At 47.3% G+C, this 17,302-nt stretch overlaps 1 protein-coding gene across 1 annotated transcript; it reads right to left on the reverse strand.

Annotated features, from left to right (window-relative positions):
- Positions 1-6,483: 6,483 nt before the first annotated feature.
- Positions 6,484-8,843, reverse strand: C17H11orf91 (chromosome 17 C11orf91 homolog). Its single transcript, XM_046644931.1, has 2 exons — positions 8,339-8,843; positions 6,484-7,105 (listed from the first exon to the last, which is right to left on the reverse strand). Exons 1-2 carry the CDS (start codon positions 8,826-8,828, stop codon positions 7,020-7,022), a joined length of 576 nt encoding a protein of 191 aa, XP_046500887.1. The 5' UTR covers positions 8,829-8,843; the 3' UTR covers positions 6,484-7,019.
- Positions 8,844-17,302: the final 8,459 nt, after the last annotated feature.

Here is a 17,302-nt window from a genome sequence, read left to right on the forward strand (position 1 = left end):
TGAAGTTCCTCATTGTACAGATGAGGAAACTAAAGTACAGAGAGGTTAAGTAATTTTCCCAAAACCACACAGCAGATGTGTGCTGGGATCTGGCCCAGGCAGTGTGGGCCAGAGCCAGCACTCTTAAGCATTATATGCTGCCTCTCAGATAAGAGGGGATCGCTAAGAGCTGTCCCTAGATCTTGGTGAACTCAGGACGCATCTCGTGCCCTCTAACCTGTCATCAATAGGCACGTGGCCCAGAAGGGCCCCAGGATGTTACATCTAGATCATCCTTTGTTATGATTTTGTGCAAACTGATGTTTCGGTGGGCCAAACTCTGAGTCAGAGCAAGAGACTGAGGGCTGGGTTTCCCTCTCTGTCCACAGCCATCAGCGTGCTCACCAAGCCCCTGAGGAGTGTCAACTTTGCGCACACCTCTGCTGAGGGTGTTGATGACATAGCCCTTGCCTTCCAGGAGGTCAGAGTGGGGCTAGGGAGGTGGGTGATCATTATCTAGGTGGTGAGTGCCAGGGGAGGGGGTGTGCAGAGCACAGGGAGCTCAGAACAGGGGTGTGTAAGCCAGGCTGGGTGCAGGGCTCAGGGAACTCAGAAAGTGGGCGTGTAAGCCAGGCTGGGTGCAGGGCTCAGGGAGCTCAGAAAAGGGGCATGTAAGCCAGGCTGGGTGCAGAGCACAGCGAGCTCAGAAAAGGGGCGTGTAAGCCAGCCTGGGTGCAGAGCACAGGGAAGGCTTCCTGGAGGAGGTTGATATCCAAGCTGTTGGGAGGGGAGCATTTCTCAGCTTTGGTTTCTTTCCAATGGCAGGTGCATCCTCTCTCTGCCCCTTTGCTCACTCAGTTCCCAGGCAGGGAGAAGGACTTAATGTGATTTGCAGCTTGGGGAAGAAGAAACTGGGCACGCGTGACCCCAGCCTGCCCTTCATCCTCTTTAGAGAGAGCCGCCTGCAGGAGCAAGCGTTCTCCGCTGCTCCTCCAGTGTGACCTGGGACAACCTCTGCAGGACTGCCTAATTCCAAGTCCACCGGGCTCTCACACTCAAGCTTCATGCTCCAAACTGGCTTCTATGAGGAATAAGGAATAAGGATTTTCATTCTCTATCTTCCAACCTTGTCTTATTTCTCAATTTACTTGGAGCCTTGGAGGCTGGGATGGGTGGAATTTATTGGGTGCCACTTCAGAGACTTCACGCAATGAAGCTATGTTAGTTAGCAAAGGGTGAAGAAGAGTGTTCCAGAAGAGGGAACAGCAAAAGCAAAGGCCCAGAGGTGATAGAGCCCATGAGATTTTGGGCAAACTGAAAGTAGGTCATATGGCTTGAGAATAAATCTCAAAGCTGGGACCCCAGGGAGGTAAGCTTCAGGAATGGAGAAGGATGCCCACTCAGCCATTCACTTCCCCCTTCTCATGATTTCTGAGCTCCGAAGAGGAATGGGAGCCTTAGCTCCTTCTCAAGGATACAGAAGGGTTAGTGGGTTTCTGTCTGTGCATTAGCATGGCTAGCAACCACTGCCTGCCTGCCTGGGGTCCCTTCCAGAGCAGTCCTCCCTCAGGCACCAGTTGACTCATCGGGTCTGTGACCTTTACTGCTCTGCCTCTCCTCTCCCCCAACTTGTAACTCAAAGCCAGCTGATAAGCCGCTCTCATTCTTCTCTTAGGAACTGGAACTGGGAAAGAGCTCACTGTGGGCGACCATGTGGACATGGACTCCGATGTGGCTCCTGGGGGTCACTGAGTAGCTGGGTTATGAGGAAGCTGACTGGAGAATACAGGAGGGTACAGCCGGTGTGTGGAGCAAGACAAAGCTGGGAGGGCAGCAGCCTGGGCTCCAGGTGGCTTCTGGACCCTGGTGCCAATTGGCATGAGGCCCCTGCAGGGACCTTCAGTGTCTGGGTCTGCAGCCGTTCCCAGTTCCAAGAGGATCTGGTGCGGCTGCAGTCAAAGGACCCTGCCAACCCTCCCCAACACGGAGCCCAGATGAGCCAGCCACATTTTCCCTCCAAGGAGCAGTAGTTGGACTGAGTTTCCCAGCGGCGGCCCCTCACTCCTTTCCTTCTAAAGACCTGGATGCCTCCTTTTCTTATTTCTCTTACCTTAGTTTCTATTGCTTGTAACCACAGAACTCCACTGTCAGCCACTCTTGTTATTTAAGTAAGCTAGTTTGAGTGGCCTTCTGTTCCCCCAACCAGAAGAGCCCCTGGAGTAGGTGATTTCCCGGCTTTGTGTCATTGATTCTTTTCCTGATCCCTTCCTCATTGCCTTTCCTCCAGCGATGGCACAGACTCCTCCTTGTGCTGGCGCTCTGGTGTGGGTGGGGTGAAAGGACTGGTGAGGACCAGAGTCCTCTCTGGGGGCACTGCCCATGAGAGGCCAGGCCGTCAGCCTCATCGCACGTGGAGGGTGCCGCCTGGGAGGAGGGTGCGTGGCCTTTCTGGAAGAGAATCACCATCTTCCTCAGATTGCCTCCCAGTTGCGCCTGGCCCCGGCACCCGTGTGGGCCCACAGACTCCAGGCTTCTCCCTCCCTGCAGCTTGGCCTCCCTCCAGCTCACATCCTGTGGCCACCACCACTCCCTGGAGCGAAGTTCAGCAGGAAGGGCTGTGTCCTAGGTGGACTGTGAAGGAAGAATAATGACTCCCAACTGGGGCTCTTTCATATCGATCAGCTTATTTGTTGTCCCCCAACCCAACCGTCCTGTGAGAGTAGTGCCTTCATTCACAGATGAGCAAACTGGCTCAGAGAGGCTAGGCAGCTTTCAAAAGGCCACATGTCTGCTGGTGACAGAATCAAGACACTGTTGAAAGGAAAAGGCCAGCGTGCCGTGAGGCACCGACGATGGGGTGCTCACCTCCAATGAGTCAAAAAGTTTTAAATTGTTGACAAAAATCTCTCCTCCTTCTCTTCCGAGAAGCCAGGCCCCTGCAGGCCCTGGATTCGACCTGCCTCCGTTGGCCACAGAGTGGGGCGCAGATGACGTGCATAAGGGAGTGGGAGGTTTTTCCAACGCACTTGACATGTCTGTTTCTCTCAGGACCGGCAGCTCTGTGGGGAAGGAGCCCTGACAGAAATAGCTGGTCTTGTGCTCTCTCAGGTTTCACGTTCCATCTGCCTTAAAGCAGTAAACCACAGGCTGTGACCTCTGTCCATGCCCGACCCTAAATTCCTGAAAGCAGAAGTGGCTGACCTGATGGGTCAAGGTTCAGGGCATTCCTTGGGTCCCATGTTACCGGGGGAAGACTTACCACATTGTAAAAGTCAACACACACGTGCTCCCCAAGACACATCTGGAGCCTTCGAGGGCAGGCTCGGCCAGGTTCATTTCCGCCACCTCTCCCGCGCCATAACTGAGGGCAGTCGAACCGTTGCACCGCAGCCCCACTCTGGGTGCTCAAAGTAGCCCTCCCGTTAGCTCGGCTACAAACAAGCAGAGCTGTGGCTCCCGTTTATCTGGGGGTGTGCTAGTAAATGTCTACCAACCAACCCTTGGTGGAGGGGGTGGGCAGGAACAGCCCAGATTTGTACATTTGTCAATTTCCATGGTGTAAACACCCTCATCATGGCCAATTTCAAGATACCAACATGACATTATTAGGACGTAATGCACACTAGCACACCATTATAAAGTATTTCCACCATAAATGACACAATAGACATAACCTCAAGAGCACAGGCAATCGTAAAATGTACCAAAATAATTAGGAATGGTGGAGTTTGAGTACTGATTACCTTAGTTTTAAATATAATTTAACTGTAAGTTGACATAGTTTAATTTTTAGTAATGGCTGTATTTAACAACCAGTTTACAAAATTCCTGAGAATCTAACAATTGGCTCATGAGCGACTCCAACCAGCCCCAGTATGCCCTATGTTTATCCATTATTCCTTGCATATGGTGTTCTCTCCATCAGGACCCCTCTTGTTTTCATCTGCCAAGCATCCTTTTCTTTGGGGAACAGCCTCTTCCACTCCATTTTGTTCTAGAGGGGCTGACAATCACATGACCCACCTCCCCCACTCTCCTGATACTAGGACATGTGACCAAAGCCATGGATGATGGGACAGGTGACAGGGCTGGGCGTGGGCACGCCTGGGACCTTGGCTGTAGTACCATAATACTGTCAATCTCACTCTCACTTGAGAGGTTGTGGAAAATGACCCAGTCAACTCCCAAATTGTGCCAGACCAGTGTTGAGCCAGATGTTGCTTTTGACGGCTCTCCTAGGGCTTCCCCCATATCTGTGCCTCACCAGCAGAAGAGTGCAGGAGCACCGTGAGAGGTGCCAGTTCCAGCTCTGGCTCTGCTGTTCCCTAGCCCTGTGACTGTGGGTAAGTCACTTCACCTCTTGGAGCTTCTGTTCCCTCGTTTGTAAACCATGCTAAGGGTAGTATCTGTTTCAGAAGGTGGTATGAGAATTAAAGGAGATTGTTCATGTCCACTGCCTCCCTCTGTGCCCAGCACACCATGTGCACTTCACAGGTGTCCAATTTTATGAGCATGGACGGGTGGGGGGAGTGCAGGCTCTGGGGAGGACTCTGGGGAGGGAATAAGAAACAGGCCCCCACTGATATCTCCGTCTCCATCTGGACTCTGTGCCAGGAGATGCCTGGCTTATTCTCAGTTATTCTTATTAAAATTCTCCAGCCCCCTTGCTGGCCTTGCTAGCCTGAAGCTTTCTGGGAGAACAAGGGAACTTCTTTAGTAACAACCAACCTAGGACAACAGGAATCTGGCTTCTTCCTGGGAAGAGGAGACGGGCCTGGAGTCCCTGCCCAGGGTGGGAGGACGCCTATGGGAAGAGCAGAGACTGCAAACTCTACAGGACTGTTCAGCCATTATTTTATTGGGCAAGCATATAGGAGCTCTCACATGACACTGTGGTCATACTCCCGCGTGGGCAACAAGCAACTGGAACTGGGTATCAGCTGCCCTTGTGGTCAGGCATGAGCTGTGCAGCTTGCCATTCTCCACCTGGTTCCTGCACTCACTTCCTCCCTGCTCTCACTTCCAGGGTCTCCAGTGGGCCTTGCAAGCATGTGCATTTGTGCCCTCAAGCTGGAGGTGGCAGCACAAACTTCAGGGCATGTGTATGCAACTTCCAGGGCGCCCACCATGCCATTTACCCAAGTAGCAGCACCTGCACCCTCACAACACAGATGTTACCTTCTGTTATTACGGATGAACCATCTCTGCTCCCATCTAAAGCCAATCCCTCTACTGTAAACTAGATCTCACCCCTCTCAGCCACTGAAGGACACCATTCCAGCAATTGCTTGTTTCTCTTCTACATCATCACTTTTTCTCCCTCTACTGGGTCATTCCCCATCAGACGACAAACATGCCATCGTTTCTCCCATCTTAATAAACTCTTCTCTCAAGTCTGCTGCTCTAGTTCTCTGCTCTCCCTGATAGCTAAACTCCTCTGAAGAGTCATCTGCACCCACTTTCTCCAGTTCATCTCCTCTCATTCTCTTAAAGCTACTCCATCAGGCATTAACTCCATCACTGAATCCAAAGTGCTTCTGACAAGATCACCACCACTAAACCCATGGCGCTGAGCCCAAGAGTGAATTCTCAGGCTCATCTTCCTTGGCCCATCAGCACAACTTGTCAGAGCTGAGCACCTTCTTCACTTGGCTTCTAAGACACCTGATCGCTGGTCACTCCTTTTCATTCTGCTTTGCAAGAAGCCCAAACTTCACAAATTCTTTGGCTATGCTCTACACTTGCTGCTGGCAGAGTGAGGGCACGAGGAAGTTTAGACGCCAAGCATCAGAATGTCATACTTGATTGAAGATTTGTTTCCTGAGATCCTTTGAGTGCTTGTGTCACTGTGCTCTGGCTCCTCCTCCTTGCCACAGAGCCAGCACCAGGCAGCGGGGTTGTGATCATAGGGGCGGGTGCCCCATAGTTGCCTCTCACCTGGCAAGGAGCGGCAGCTGTGCTGTGGCTTCTTGTTCAGCTGGATTATTAATTATGACAGCCTCCCAACTGCTTTCCCTGCTTCCTTCCTTAGTCTATTCTCAACCCAGCAGCACAAGCAGATTCTGAAGGCCCTCTAACCAACTGCTCCCCACCCTCTCAGAGTACAGCCCGGAGCCCTTCCTGTGGCTTCAAGGCCCCACTGGATGGCCCTCTCTGTACTCATCCCTACCCCTCTCCCCCCACTCCTCCTGCTCCAGCCAGCTGGGCTCTGCTGACCCTCAAACACCCTAACATGCTCCCACCTTCAGCCTGTGCACTGGCCCTTCTGCCTGGAACATTCCCCCAGGGTGCCACGTAGCTAACATAGTCAACCTCCTTCAAACCTTGGTTAAATGTTACCTCTTCAAGAAACCCTATTTGAAATGCCACTCTGCTTTCCTCCGACCCTCCTGACCAGCCTCACCATCCGCTTTTTATTTTCCCCTTAGCATCTCAGCTTCTAGGATATCATATTATGATTTACTTATTTATACTATTTATTTTCTGTGTCTCCTCCATTCCCAATCCCAAGAGCCTAGGAAAGTGTCAATAAAAATTTCCTGAATATATAAATTTCCAGGAAGGACCATGGCTTTGATCAGATTATCAAAAGAGTTTTGTAGTCCAAAACCATTAAAAAAATAAAACACTTTCAGGGACTAAAGGTGTTTGAAAACAAACCAACCCATTGTTCCAGGCCTCAAAGTGCCTCTCTGAGCAGGAAACAGAACCAAATATATATTGCCCTTGGTTATTCCCAATTCTCTCCTGACTTGGCAGTGTTCGGGTCCCCTTCCCTCGTCTTTGGAGCCCCTGAATGCCAGCTGGGCAGCAGCTTCCAGATCCCAGAAGAGAGCCCCCCAGCAGCGGCACACAGAGGACAGGTTCCAGGAGCCTCCCACTCAAGTGGGCATTGTATGTGGAGTCCATGCTGGGAGCAAGGAGAACAGCAGTAAATTCAGAACAGAAAATAACCATCTTTGAAATGACAACAACCGGGACACATTGTCTAAGCACTAACACTGAAGGAGGTGGCTGCCCAGGCTCTGGGGGGCAGCTCCTCAGGAGAGAGAGGCCGGCTTCTTTGCAGGCTGCCTGGTCTTCAGTCCTTGTAACTTCTCATCTTTCAGCGCCTTCAAGAATTTATCTGCAGGAGAGCAAAACAAACTTAGCTGTGGTAGAGATAAGGGCCTTTTCTAACACTTCCAAAGCAAGCTTTGGGAAGCGATTGTGTGCTCCCTGCATGAGCCCCAGACCCATGATGATCCAAGATGGGCAAAAAACCCTAACAGCCAAAACGCATTTAAGTGGAGAATAGAAATCCAGGACTTAGAAAAGTCTGCGTTTTCTAGGGTTTGTTTTCTTCCCATGGCTGTGAGGAAGGGGACATTACTGGGTACCGGGACTGGGGACCATTCCTATGGACCATGGACCTAAGCATTTAGGTCGCTCTCCTTCCCTGTGTGGCAGGGGGTCAATTTAACCTGTTTTATACACTAGCGGGGATGGTCTTTCCAGAACCATCTGCCTCCTGCAGTGGTCAATTGCTGACCTTAGCCAGAACAAAGACAAAGTCTGCGGAACAGCTTATGGCTACTGAACATTCTCCAGTTCAATAGGTCCTTCTGCGAGCAGAATCAGATCTAACAATTTCACTCTCCAACAGGGAGGAGTCAGTCGGCTTGCATCCCAGAAGAATCCTGCCTACATCAGCACACTTGATCTGCCCTGGTCCAGGTTCCAAGACTGCAGAGGCCAGGACCCTGGTGAGAGGGCTCTCAGGGCAGAGCCAGGGTCACCGGGAGGCTACCTTCCAGCGCTGAGGAGTGGAGGCACCCAAGCCCCTCACCGAGCATCCTGGGGCCTCCTGGGTCTTGCACAAGTCCCACCTCCTCCTAGACACTCCGGTTGATCCTGACTGACCTACTTCCACCTCCTTTCGTGGAGGACCCAGTCTAAGGTAAGCACTAAGCCTCGGGCCTTCAGTGATAGGGGCTGTCTGGTGGGAGGCCCCACGGTTGGGAGCAGTGCTGTGCAGGAAGGGGGCATGTTCAGGATGGGGTTGTGGTGGATGGAGTTCCAGGTTTGGAGGCTGAGTCCAGATTACCCAAAGGGCTGAGGACGGAGGGAGCATGGATGGTGGGACCAAACAGTCCGTGATTCGGATTTATTGTGCAGGAAGGAGTTGCTGAGATCCAGGATGGGGAAGTCTGAGTTCTGGGGGAATCCACTTGGGATCTGGGACTTCCAGGGGCTAGACTCTGAGCCCGAGGCCACACTGTGGGGAGGGGATAAGAGGGGCATGGGGCCAAGGAGGGAGCCAAGGCAAGCTGAGGGTGGGCTGCGGAGGGCAGGGGGGGGGCTCAGCAAGGTCACGCACAGCGCTGGGAGTCGAAACCGTCCCCAGTGATGGTGAGCAGCTCCAGCTCCTTAATCCGGATCTCCAGCTCACACAGCTCCTCGGGGTGGGAGGCAGAAGCCAGCCCAGGGGTCGTGGGGCCTGGGGCCAGAGCAGAGGCAGCCACCTCGGGCCCCGGCGGCGGCGAGTAGAAGAAGCGCAGAGGCTCGTAGGGGATGGAGGCCAGGCCGGAGGGCCAGGGCGGGGGGCAGGGGCGCTCGCTGCGGGGGCCCAGGCCGGGCGGCGGCGGGGGCACTGGGGCCGGGGCCGCCTGGGGCAGGGCCCGACCCCCCGCCGCCCCGCCCGCTGGTGCCCCGCCCGCCTTCAGCGGCACGAAGAGCTTCTTCCAGATGTTGAAGTCGCTGAGCGGGGACGAAGAGACGCCGCGGTCGTAGAGGGACGGGAAGTAGAGGGGCGGGGCCGGCCGCTGGCTCATCGTGGGGCTCTGGCTGCCGCGCCGCCCCTTCGGCATCTTTTGAATGGGAGGCTGCGTGGGAGGAACCCCGCGCCGGGAGCCCGCGCCCACCGCGCAGTCGCCGGGGTTCCGAGGTTCCACCCGCCCCGCCCCGAGGGAGCGCGCCCCACCCTTCGGCCGGCCCCGCCCGAGCGCGCGGGTTCTAAAGGCCGGCGGGCCCCGCCCCTGGAGTGAAAGGCCCGCGGCGGGGGTGGGGGCACGAGCCCGGGGTTTCTGCTCCGCCAGGCGATCGCCCCGCCCCTTCGACGGCAGCATCCTCACCTCACCCTGGTCCTCTAGCCTCCGAGCTGGTCCCGCCCTTGACTCCTCCCACTGCCCCTGGGTTCCACCAGCCTGGCTCCAGCTCTTAGATCTCATCATAACCTCATCCAAAAGCAGGAAGCAGGGACCTGGCCAGAATCGCAGGAGAAAACTTCCTTCAGTCAGCCTCTCTTTTTATGGAGAGAAAAAAAGTAATTCCTACAAACCTGTCCCCTGCCCCAGCAGACTTCCCTTGTCACCCCTCGCTGCAAAGAAGTCTAGAGAAATGAGTGTCTGACTTTTCATCCTCTACAATGGGAGGCAGGCAAAAGAGAAGAGGGTTGATTGGGAACGGAAGTTAGAGCCAACCCATGCTTCTGCCAAATTTCCCAGTGATGTGGAAGATTCTGGAAAAATGGACGCTGGCATTGGTTTGTAATAGATCTGAAGCAGACTATCTTCCGTGAAATGCAGTTTGGTTCTCTTACAAACACATTCATTAGCAGGAGCTAATAGGCAAGAAAACTAACCATCAAAAGGAAATCCTGCTGAACCCACTTTAAGTAGCTCACCTGTTCTCTGAGTGAGGACGTACTGTCCCAGGGACATGCCCAGCAAGTTTACATGAGTAGTCTGTGTTAGTCCTAGAGTGAGGGGAGGTAAATTTCCTTGGAAAGACCTCACCTAATGATCATTGGTGTAATCGTGAAAATTAGTAAAGGAAACCTCATTTCAGGGGGAGCTCCCACACAGTACCACTCAAGGTCAATTATAGGAAAGACAGTCAATTACAGACCCCAACAGAAAGAAGTCGGCAGGGAAGGATCCTTGATTACAGGAAGAAATGTATGTTGCATCTCAGATAGAAATTGACTACCCCAGCAACTCAGCCAATGGGAAACCATCACCACTGTGAACCTTGCTTTTCTCCAATGGACTTTCCTTCGAAACAACCCTTCTGAATTTCCTCCTTTTCCCCATAAAATAACCTTCTTCTTTGATTATTGGATTTGCCTATGGTCTGCCAAAGCATGCAAAGCTTGCATATCCCAAATTGTAATCCTTTGGCTACCCATTTCACTGGTAAAATACCTGGCTGTTTATTTTTGAGGTTGACGGAATGAACAAAGATAGGTGGGGGCCAGTTTACGTTATTGGCCAGTCAAGATCTGAGTCAGGACCAGCTTTGCTAGCAAATGCTATCTATATATGGCTATCTACCTGTCCTATACAGTAGCCCCCTGTTATGTTAGGGGGATAAGTTCCAAGACCCCCAGTGGATGCCTGAAACCACAGACAGTACCAAACCATACACTATGCTTTTTCTTTTATATGCATACCTATGATAAAGTTCAATTTATAAATTAGGCACAGTAAGAGATAACAATATACTGTAATAAAGGTTACTGTAGATCTTAGCAACCTCAGTGTGTGACTATTTTCTTTTATTATTCACTCAAGGACTTTCACCTTTTCTCTTAAAGGAAGTGCTTTACGGCTTCTCTTTGGCATATCTGAATTGTCAGCATCACTACTCTTCTGCTTGGGGCCATTATTAAGTAAAATAAGGGTTGCTTGAACATGATCACTGTGAAAGTGTGACAGTTCATCTGGTAGTCAAGAGGGCTACTAAGTGACTAATGGATGGGTAGCGTGTACATCACGGATACGCTGGACAAAGGAATGACTCACGTCCTGGGCAGGACCGAGCAAGACAGCTAGAGATTTCATCATACTACTCAGAATGGGGTGTAATTTAAAACTGATGAATTATTTCTGGAATTTTCCATTTAATATTTTTGGTCTGTGGTTGACTGTGGGTAACTGAAACTGCTGAAAGTGAAACCATGGATAAGGGGAGACTACTGCGTATAGGGGTGTGTGTGTGCACATGCGTATGTGTGTGTGTGTAGCAGCAAAGCGGAGTCAGATGTCCAAGCTGGATATCTTTGGGCAAGTTGCTTGACCTGTAAGATGGTTTTTTGTAAAATAGAGATAAGAGAACCAGGCTACCTCATATGGTTGTGATGATCAGACAGAAGACAGAACGGTGTGTGTGAAGCACTTGTGGACTTAGAAACTCTTTCCAAGTGTAGGGGCAGCTATCCCCACTAAGGGGCTTGTCTGAAGCTGAGAAGATTTTTCTTCTCACACTTAGCTGTGCGTTCCTGGAGGGCAAGGATCCAGCCCGAGGGTCCTGTAATGCTGGGCATGTAATACAATTCAACAAATGTTTTGGAACTTTAAAAATATTGTTATGTTTTAAAACATACTAAAGCAGGTGTTATGTGTTGTGGGAACTGAAGGGGATCAGAATATACCACTGAAAATATGCCATTTTGGCATAAGGATTGTTTTAAGTTGAAGGCAACTGGAGAAACAGCAGACACAGAAGGAACTCTGTCCTTCCCCTTTCTGCCCAAAAGCAGGGCGTGCGTTTCCCCTTGTCACGGTAACATAAATTTCTCTTTGTGACGGTGTCCCACCTCCCCTCCCCTATACCAGGAAAAGGAGATGACTCATCTGGAGATGGCACTGCTTGAGTCTGCATAACAAACCTTACTAAACAACCCTTATCTTCTGTCAGTTTCCCCCATATACTTACCTTCCCACAATTTACAACCCATAGAAGCTCAAACCCTTTTTCCTTCGTCTTGTCACTTGTCCACAATTTATCACCCTTTGTTAAAATGGTTCATAAGCTCTCAAGCCTAACCACTTCTTTGGGTTTTCACTTCTTTTCTGGGGGCCCCAGGTGCGTGCATAATACATCTTGTCTCCTGTGAATCTGTCTTTTGTCAGTTTAATTGGCATGGCCCGGCTCCTAAACCTAAGATAGTAAAGGAAAATTGTTTCCACCATTAGAGAACTATAGCAGTAGTAAGAGCCAGGATTTGGAACTCAGACCTGGGACCAAGGCCTGGATCCACTGTGTACTTGGCTGTGTGAGTGAACCTTTCTGAATCTCAGTTTTTCATCTGTATACTGGGGATAGTAATGGTACGTACTTGCTTGGATTGGCAAGATTAAATGAGACAGTTTGGGTACCTGGCCATAGTAGATGCTCAGCAAATGTTAGTTTTTGTTATTACATGTTGAAGATCCTTAGAAGGGAAAGAGATTTTGCGTTATGTTTTTCAAACGGTGCAGTATAATCACAAGTTTTTACTTGTATATATCCATTCAAGGAGAAAAGGCTTACAGATTTTCTTCCTTAACACCAAGATAATCTGAACAGATTTTATACTCAATGGCTTAAGTATAACACAATTTTGAAGTTATAGGTGGGTTAGAAAAGAGGTCGTTTCCTTTAACAACCACAGGAAAACTCAGGTGCCACAGTGAACAAACACTGAGATAAACCCCAGCCTAGAGATGAAGTCCATACAGGGTAATAACAAACCATGGTGGTTAAGGCAAAACCCTACAGTTAATTTCTGCAAACAAATGTCAGGGAAATTCAAGTTGGTGATGAAAAGACAGAGCAGGCTTGCATCCATTTTAAACGGAACATTTCCTACATGGGCTCTAAAGCTCTTGTATGACCTGCCTCTCCAATCAGATTCCCCATTAAGTGGCATACTTTTGGGGCTTGAATGATTCAATTCTCAGCACCCCTGCTCCCTGCCTGCATTTGGAAGCAACTGAGAGAGACACACACACGAGTCCTTCTTTGCTGATAAAGGTCATGTGAAGGATGACACGACTGGAGCCTTGTTAAAATAGAGCCAGAGCAGCCATTTCAGAGGAATTGCCTTGAATGTCTTGTTTTTTTTATCTTCCAAACTGGACCAAACCGCCAACATTCTAAGAAGTCAGTAAGGACAAGACTATCCTGTCTGTAAGAACTGTTGGAACTGGACTTTGCTGATGACTGGATTGCTAACCAATCAATGAAGTACAAGTCTAGCCGTTTGCCTCATGACCAAACCTCAGGCCAACCTGTGAGGCACAAACCCAGCCTCCCCTCATCCAGCACCTATGAACTCTTCTTTAATACAGCTCATCTCATCCACCTTTTTTCCCATAAAAACCCTAAGCCCCTCTCTTGTAATTGGGACACTATTTGGGTTTCTACCCGAATCTGTGCTCCCTGAATTGCAATCCTTTGACCCCAAATAAATGCTTTGCCTCTTAAACTGGTTTCTGTTTTTGTAGATTGATGGGGGACCTGAAGTGATCTCAACTTCGAAGACCGGTGTCCCCTGGAAACCAGTTCGGTACCAACACAAGCCCCATTGTGTGCTCAGCTGCTTCCATGGACAACTCCTCCAAGTGTGGGACCTCTCAGGTTCGGACCTCCTTCCCTTTGGTTGAGGTCAGTGTCTTTCTTTGGGATTGGTGCAGTGGCTTTCATCTTTGCAGTAGAGGTTTCTCTCAAGCAAGCAGTGGTTGCAGTGCTGATGTGATTTTGCTGCAGGAGAGGATTCCCTCGGTTGATATGCGAGTACTTTGAATTTTGGAAGGGATTCTCTTGGTAAAAATTTCTGCTTAGACAAACTTTGCTGTGGGTTGATATGCACATGAGGCTAAAGCTATTGCTAAGGGACAGCTTGGAAGTGAAAGTCACAAAATTGGTGGACACGAGTTGAGCATTGAAGAGCCATTAGAGTGCTCACTGCCGCAAGAAGCCTCCCATGATAGGATAAGTTGGTCACCGAATGGGGTAGATGGACACCTAGGTCACCTGCCAACCTTAAGGAAACTTCTGTGCAAGGAGTTACACTGTAAAAACATCACACAATCCCCAACTCCACTGCACACTCCTCTACATATTAGTTTGGCTCCAAGAGACCCAAGGCTTAGCTAACTCTGTTAATGTGCATATAAAAAACCCTATTGTCATTCTAAGTTGCGTACTTTTCTTTACCATGGGACTTCATTCTTAAAGTTTCCCTGAGAAGTTCCTCCCTCAGGAACCCCAGCTGGTTTTAGGTTTAAGAACCATGGTCCTTCCTCTTGTAAATTTTTGTTCCAGTGGACCAATAATACTAAAGATGATTTAAAATTACAGTGGCCACTTTGGGGCTCCATTGAGCTTCCAAACTTGTCTTTTTGCACACTAGATTTGAGAACCACGCACCAGACAAATTAAATGCAATCTTTAATTTCAAAGGAGTCAAGTGTGCCATCTTCCAACACACCTGCTTAAAGCTATGGTCTCGGAAGCTGTAAATATTTACAAAGAACATCAAACTCTTACTAAGTTTGTTTCATGTTCTGAGAGCTTGGCTTGGTAACCATCAGGTGGGGGGCCCCAAAATATGGTTGAACAGAAATGCAGGTTGCACTCCATTTGTAGTCAGATATGGCTGGACAGGAATGTGGATTGAACTCCATTTGCGACTAGGGTTCTACCAAACTGCCTCCAGCCTCAGGAGAATTACATTGTGCATTAGAAGGAACGTTACAATTATATAAGGTCATTTAAGAAGTGCACTTAAAGGCAAAGGCTTCAAAACCCCCAAACAGCCTTATTGAAAGTTTCATTGCAAAAAGCTAATGAAAAGTCAAGATGTAAAATTTACCCAAAAGAAAGACTGCACACTAGTCTGTTAAGTTGATGGCTTTGCAGACACCCTCATATCTACCTGTGAAAGAGGGCCCGTAGGAAGGCCTCCCAGAGGTAATGGGACTCTGAGAGATTTTCTGGTAACTTCTACATAATCCCTTAAATAGTCAAGGGGAAACTAAAATTAAAAAAATAATGGGTTAATACTGTCAGACATATTTACTGTTTGTCCAGGCTGAAACCTGACAAGATATTTGAAAGGATTTAGTAATTTATGATCAGGAACTTTGCCAGCTTGGAAGCTGATATTCAGAGCCTGATAGGACTTTTTTCATCGGCCTTCTTCCCTAAGTTAAAATAAACCTGTGTACCCATAAGGAAAGAAGTAAATAAGAGATGATTTAGTCGGATGGGTAGATCAACCTATGATATCACTTAAGTTACAACCCAGTTTCTGAGGAATTGAGAGCAACTGTCCTTATCTTACAGATCTTTGCAAAACTGGAAATGAGGCTCTAGAGGCAGTTCAGATTCCACCCATCCCTTTCACCAATCCCCAAAGCCTCCCTTATTTGTCTCAAAAAGCTTGTAACCTCCCTGGGAACTGTTAACTAGACCATCACCAATTTCTGAGACTAAAGATAACAAAAACAAAAAGAGTCAATCTGTATAGAAGCCCTCTTTTCCAAAATCTACCCTCTTAAGCGTCTTCTCTACTAATGTAGAAAAAAGTTTTAGCCATCTAAGCAGATAACCTTAATTTATTCCATCTGCAGAAACAAAATTTGGATTCACTTATTCTTTCATAACTGGTGAGCTTTGTATTACTGTACTTGATTCATGGTAGCTATGGGGTATCTATGAACGTGTGTCTATATATATATATATATGATATTTCTCTACCTCTAGATGGTATAATTTCTAAAAGAGCTCTGTTTAGTTGGCTTAAAATAAGCACTTATATAAATTATTTCTAAATATTATAGAAGTTAACCCAAATGAATTTCAGGATCACATGACCTAGGAAAATATTCAGTATTAAAGCTAATTTAAGTTTGTTATCTTTAGAATTGTAAGCACTAAATGTAAAACTTTTGTTCTATCTACTTTTATCAGAACCAAACAAATTTATGTTATCTCTGTTACAAAATTTGGCAGCAAAAAATTGATGCCTGACTTTGTCTAATGACCCACGAAGTTTTAGTAAACTTCATAATATAATATTTAACATAATTATTGGGAACAAGTAAACTAAAGAGATGTAAGTAAGATTAAAGAGTTTTTAGGTGAACTTTTTAACATCTGGTATATGTACTTAAAAATATCTTCGAAATGTTTTGGTAACTTGAAACCTTAGAGTTTTGCTAAATTAAGTGGTTGAAATTTATTGAGTATCTAGATTATTTCCAAATAAGATAAAATATTATACATTAATTACTAAACATAGGTTCATCTATTTTTGACTTCTTATTACAGAGAAAGTTAAAATATTTGGGGTTATTATTAAATGTGTTTTGTGTCATGCTGAGAAATTTTCTATGAGAAAGGCCATATTTCTAGAAAGTATTTATAAGTCTGCCAATCCATAGAATGCTAATGTTAAAGACAGCTCATAATTGCTTACTTCTTAGTTTTTGCTAAAATTTAAGCCTTCTAAGGGATAAGAATTCTAAATTAATATATGTGATTAAAGCTACTAAAAATTAATAGGGGAAACATCTCTGTATACAAGGAAAGTAAGATGTATGTTTTCAGCAAAGAAAGTATAAGGAATGGAGATATTTTTGTTTGTTTTGTTAAGAGAGTAAATTTGTCCTAAAGTAAAACTGGTTATGGGGAAGAGGAAAGAACAAATTCTGGATGTAAAAAAGAAAGTTATAGAAGGTTTGTGGAAGAGGAACCCTGAGAAAAGAGTTTTGTGCACAGAAAAGTTGGCTAAGATTGAAATGAAGTTAATTAAGTAAGTAAGTTTTAATATCAAAAGTAAGCTGGTGCAAAATTAGAATTTGTTTTTCTCTCTCTTGAAAGGATAATTTCCTTGGACTTTTAGTCTGCTCTTGATAAAGAGATTATGAAAGGTTTTGCTTTCTTTCTTTCTTTTTTTAAAGATTGGTACCTGTGCTAACAACTATTGCCAATCTTCTTCTTTCTTTTTTTTCTGCTTTATCTTCCCAAACCCCCTATACATAGTTTTATATCTTAGTTGTAGGTCCCTCTAGTTGTGGGATGTGGGACGCCACCTCAACATGGCCTGACGAGTGGTGCCATGTCCGCGCCCAGGATCTGAACCCTGGGCCACTGCAGCAGAGCGCGCAAACTTAACCACTTGGCCACAAAGCCAGCCCCATCTTTATTTTTGAGTAAGTCTACCTAAAAGGAAGAAATTTTGTTTAGGCAAAATAATTTCCTATGTTCAAAATGCTGAGGTCTCTCTAATGAGAGGTAAAGTGATTTTTTCTTTTTAACTATTTAACTCTCTATGTTTGCCTTTAACATCTTCTGTTGTCACTGTGGCTAAATGAATAACTAAGCATTGTTTCACAGTGACCTATGATTCTATTTGACCAAATGTTTTAAAATTTTTTGATATTTTTTTACAAAGTTCCCCAAAATTCAAATTCTAAATGAAATCTTTCTTTTTATTTTTTGGATGTACATCATAAGATATTTTGAATTCAGTGTAGGTTACATCATGTTCACCACCCAAAAACTAATTATA

This window comes from Equus quagga, chromosome 17, assembly GCF_021613505.1.
Source record: "Equus quagga isolate Etosha38 chromosome 17, UCLA_HA_Equagga_1.0, whole genome shotgun sequence".
NCBI classification, from domain to species: Eukaryota; Metazoa; Chordata; class Mammalia; order Perissodactyla; family Equidae; genus Equus; species Equus quagga.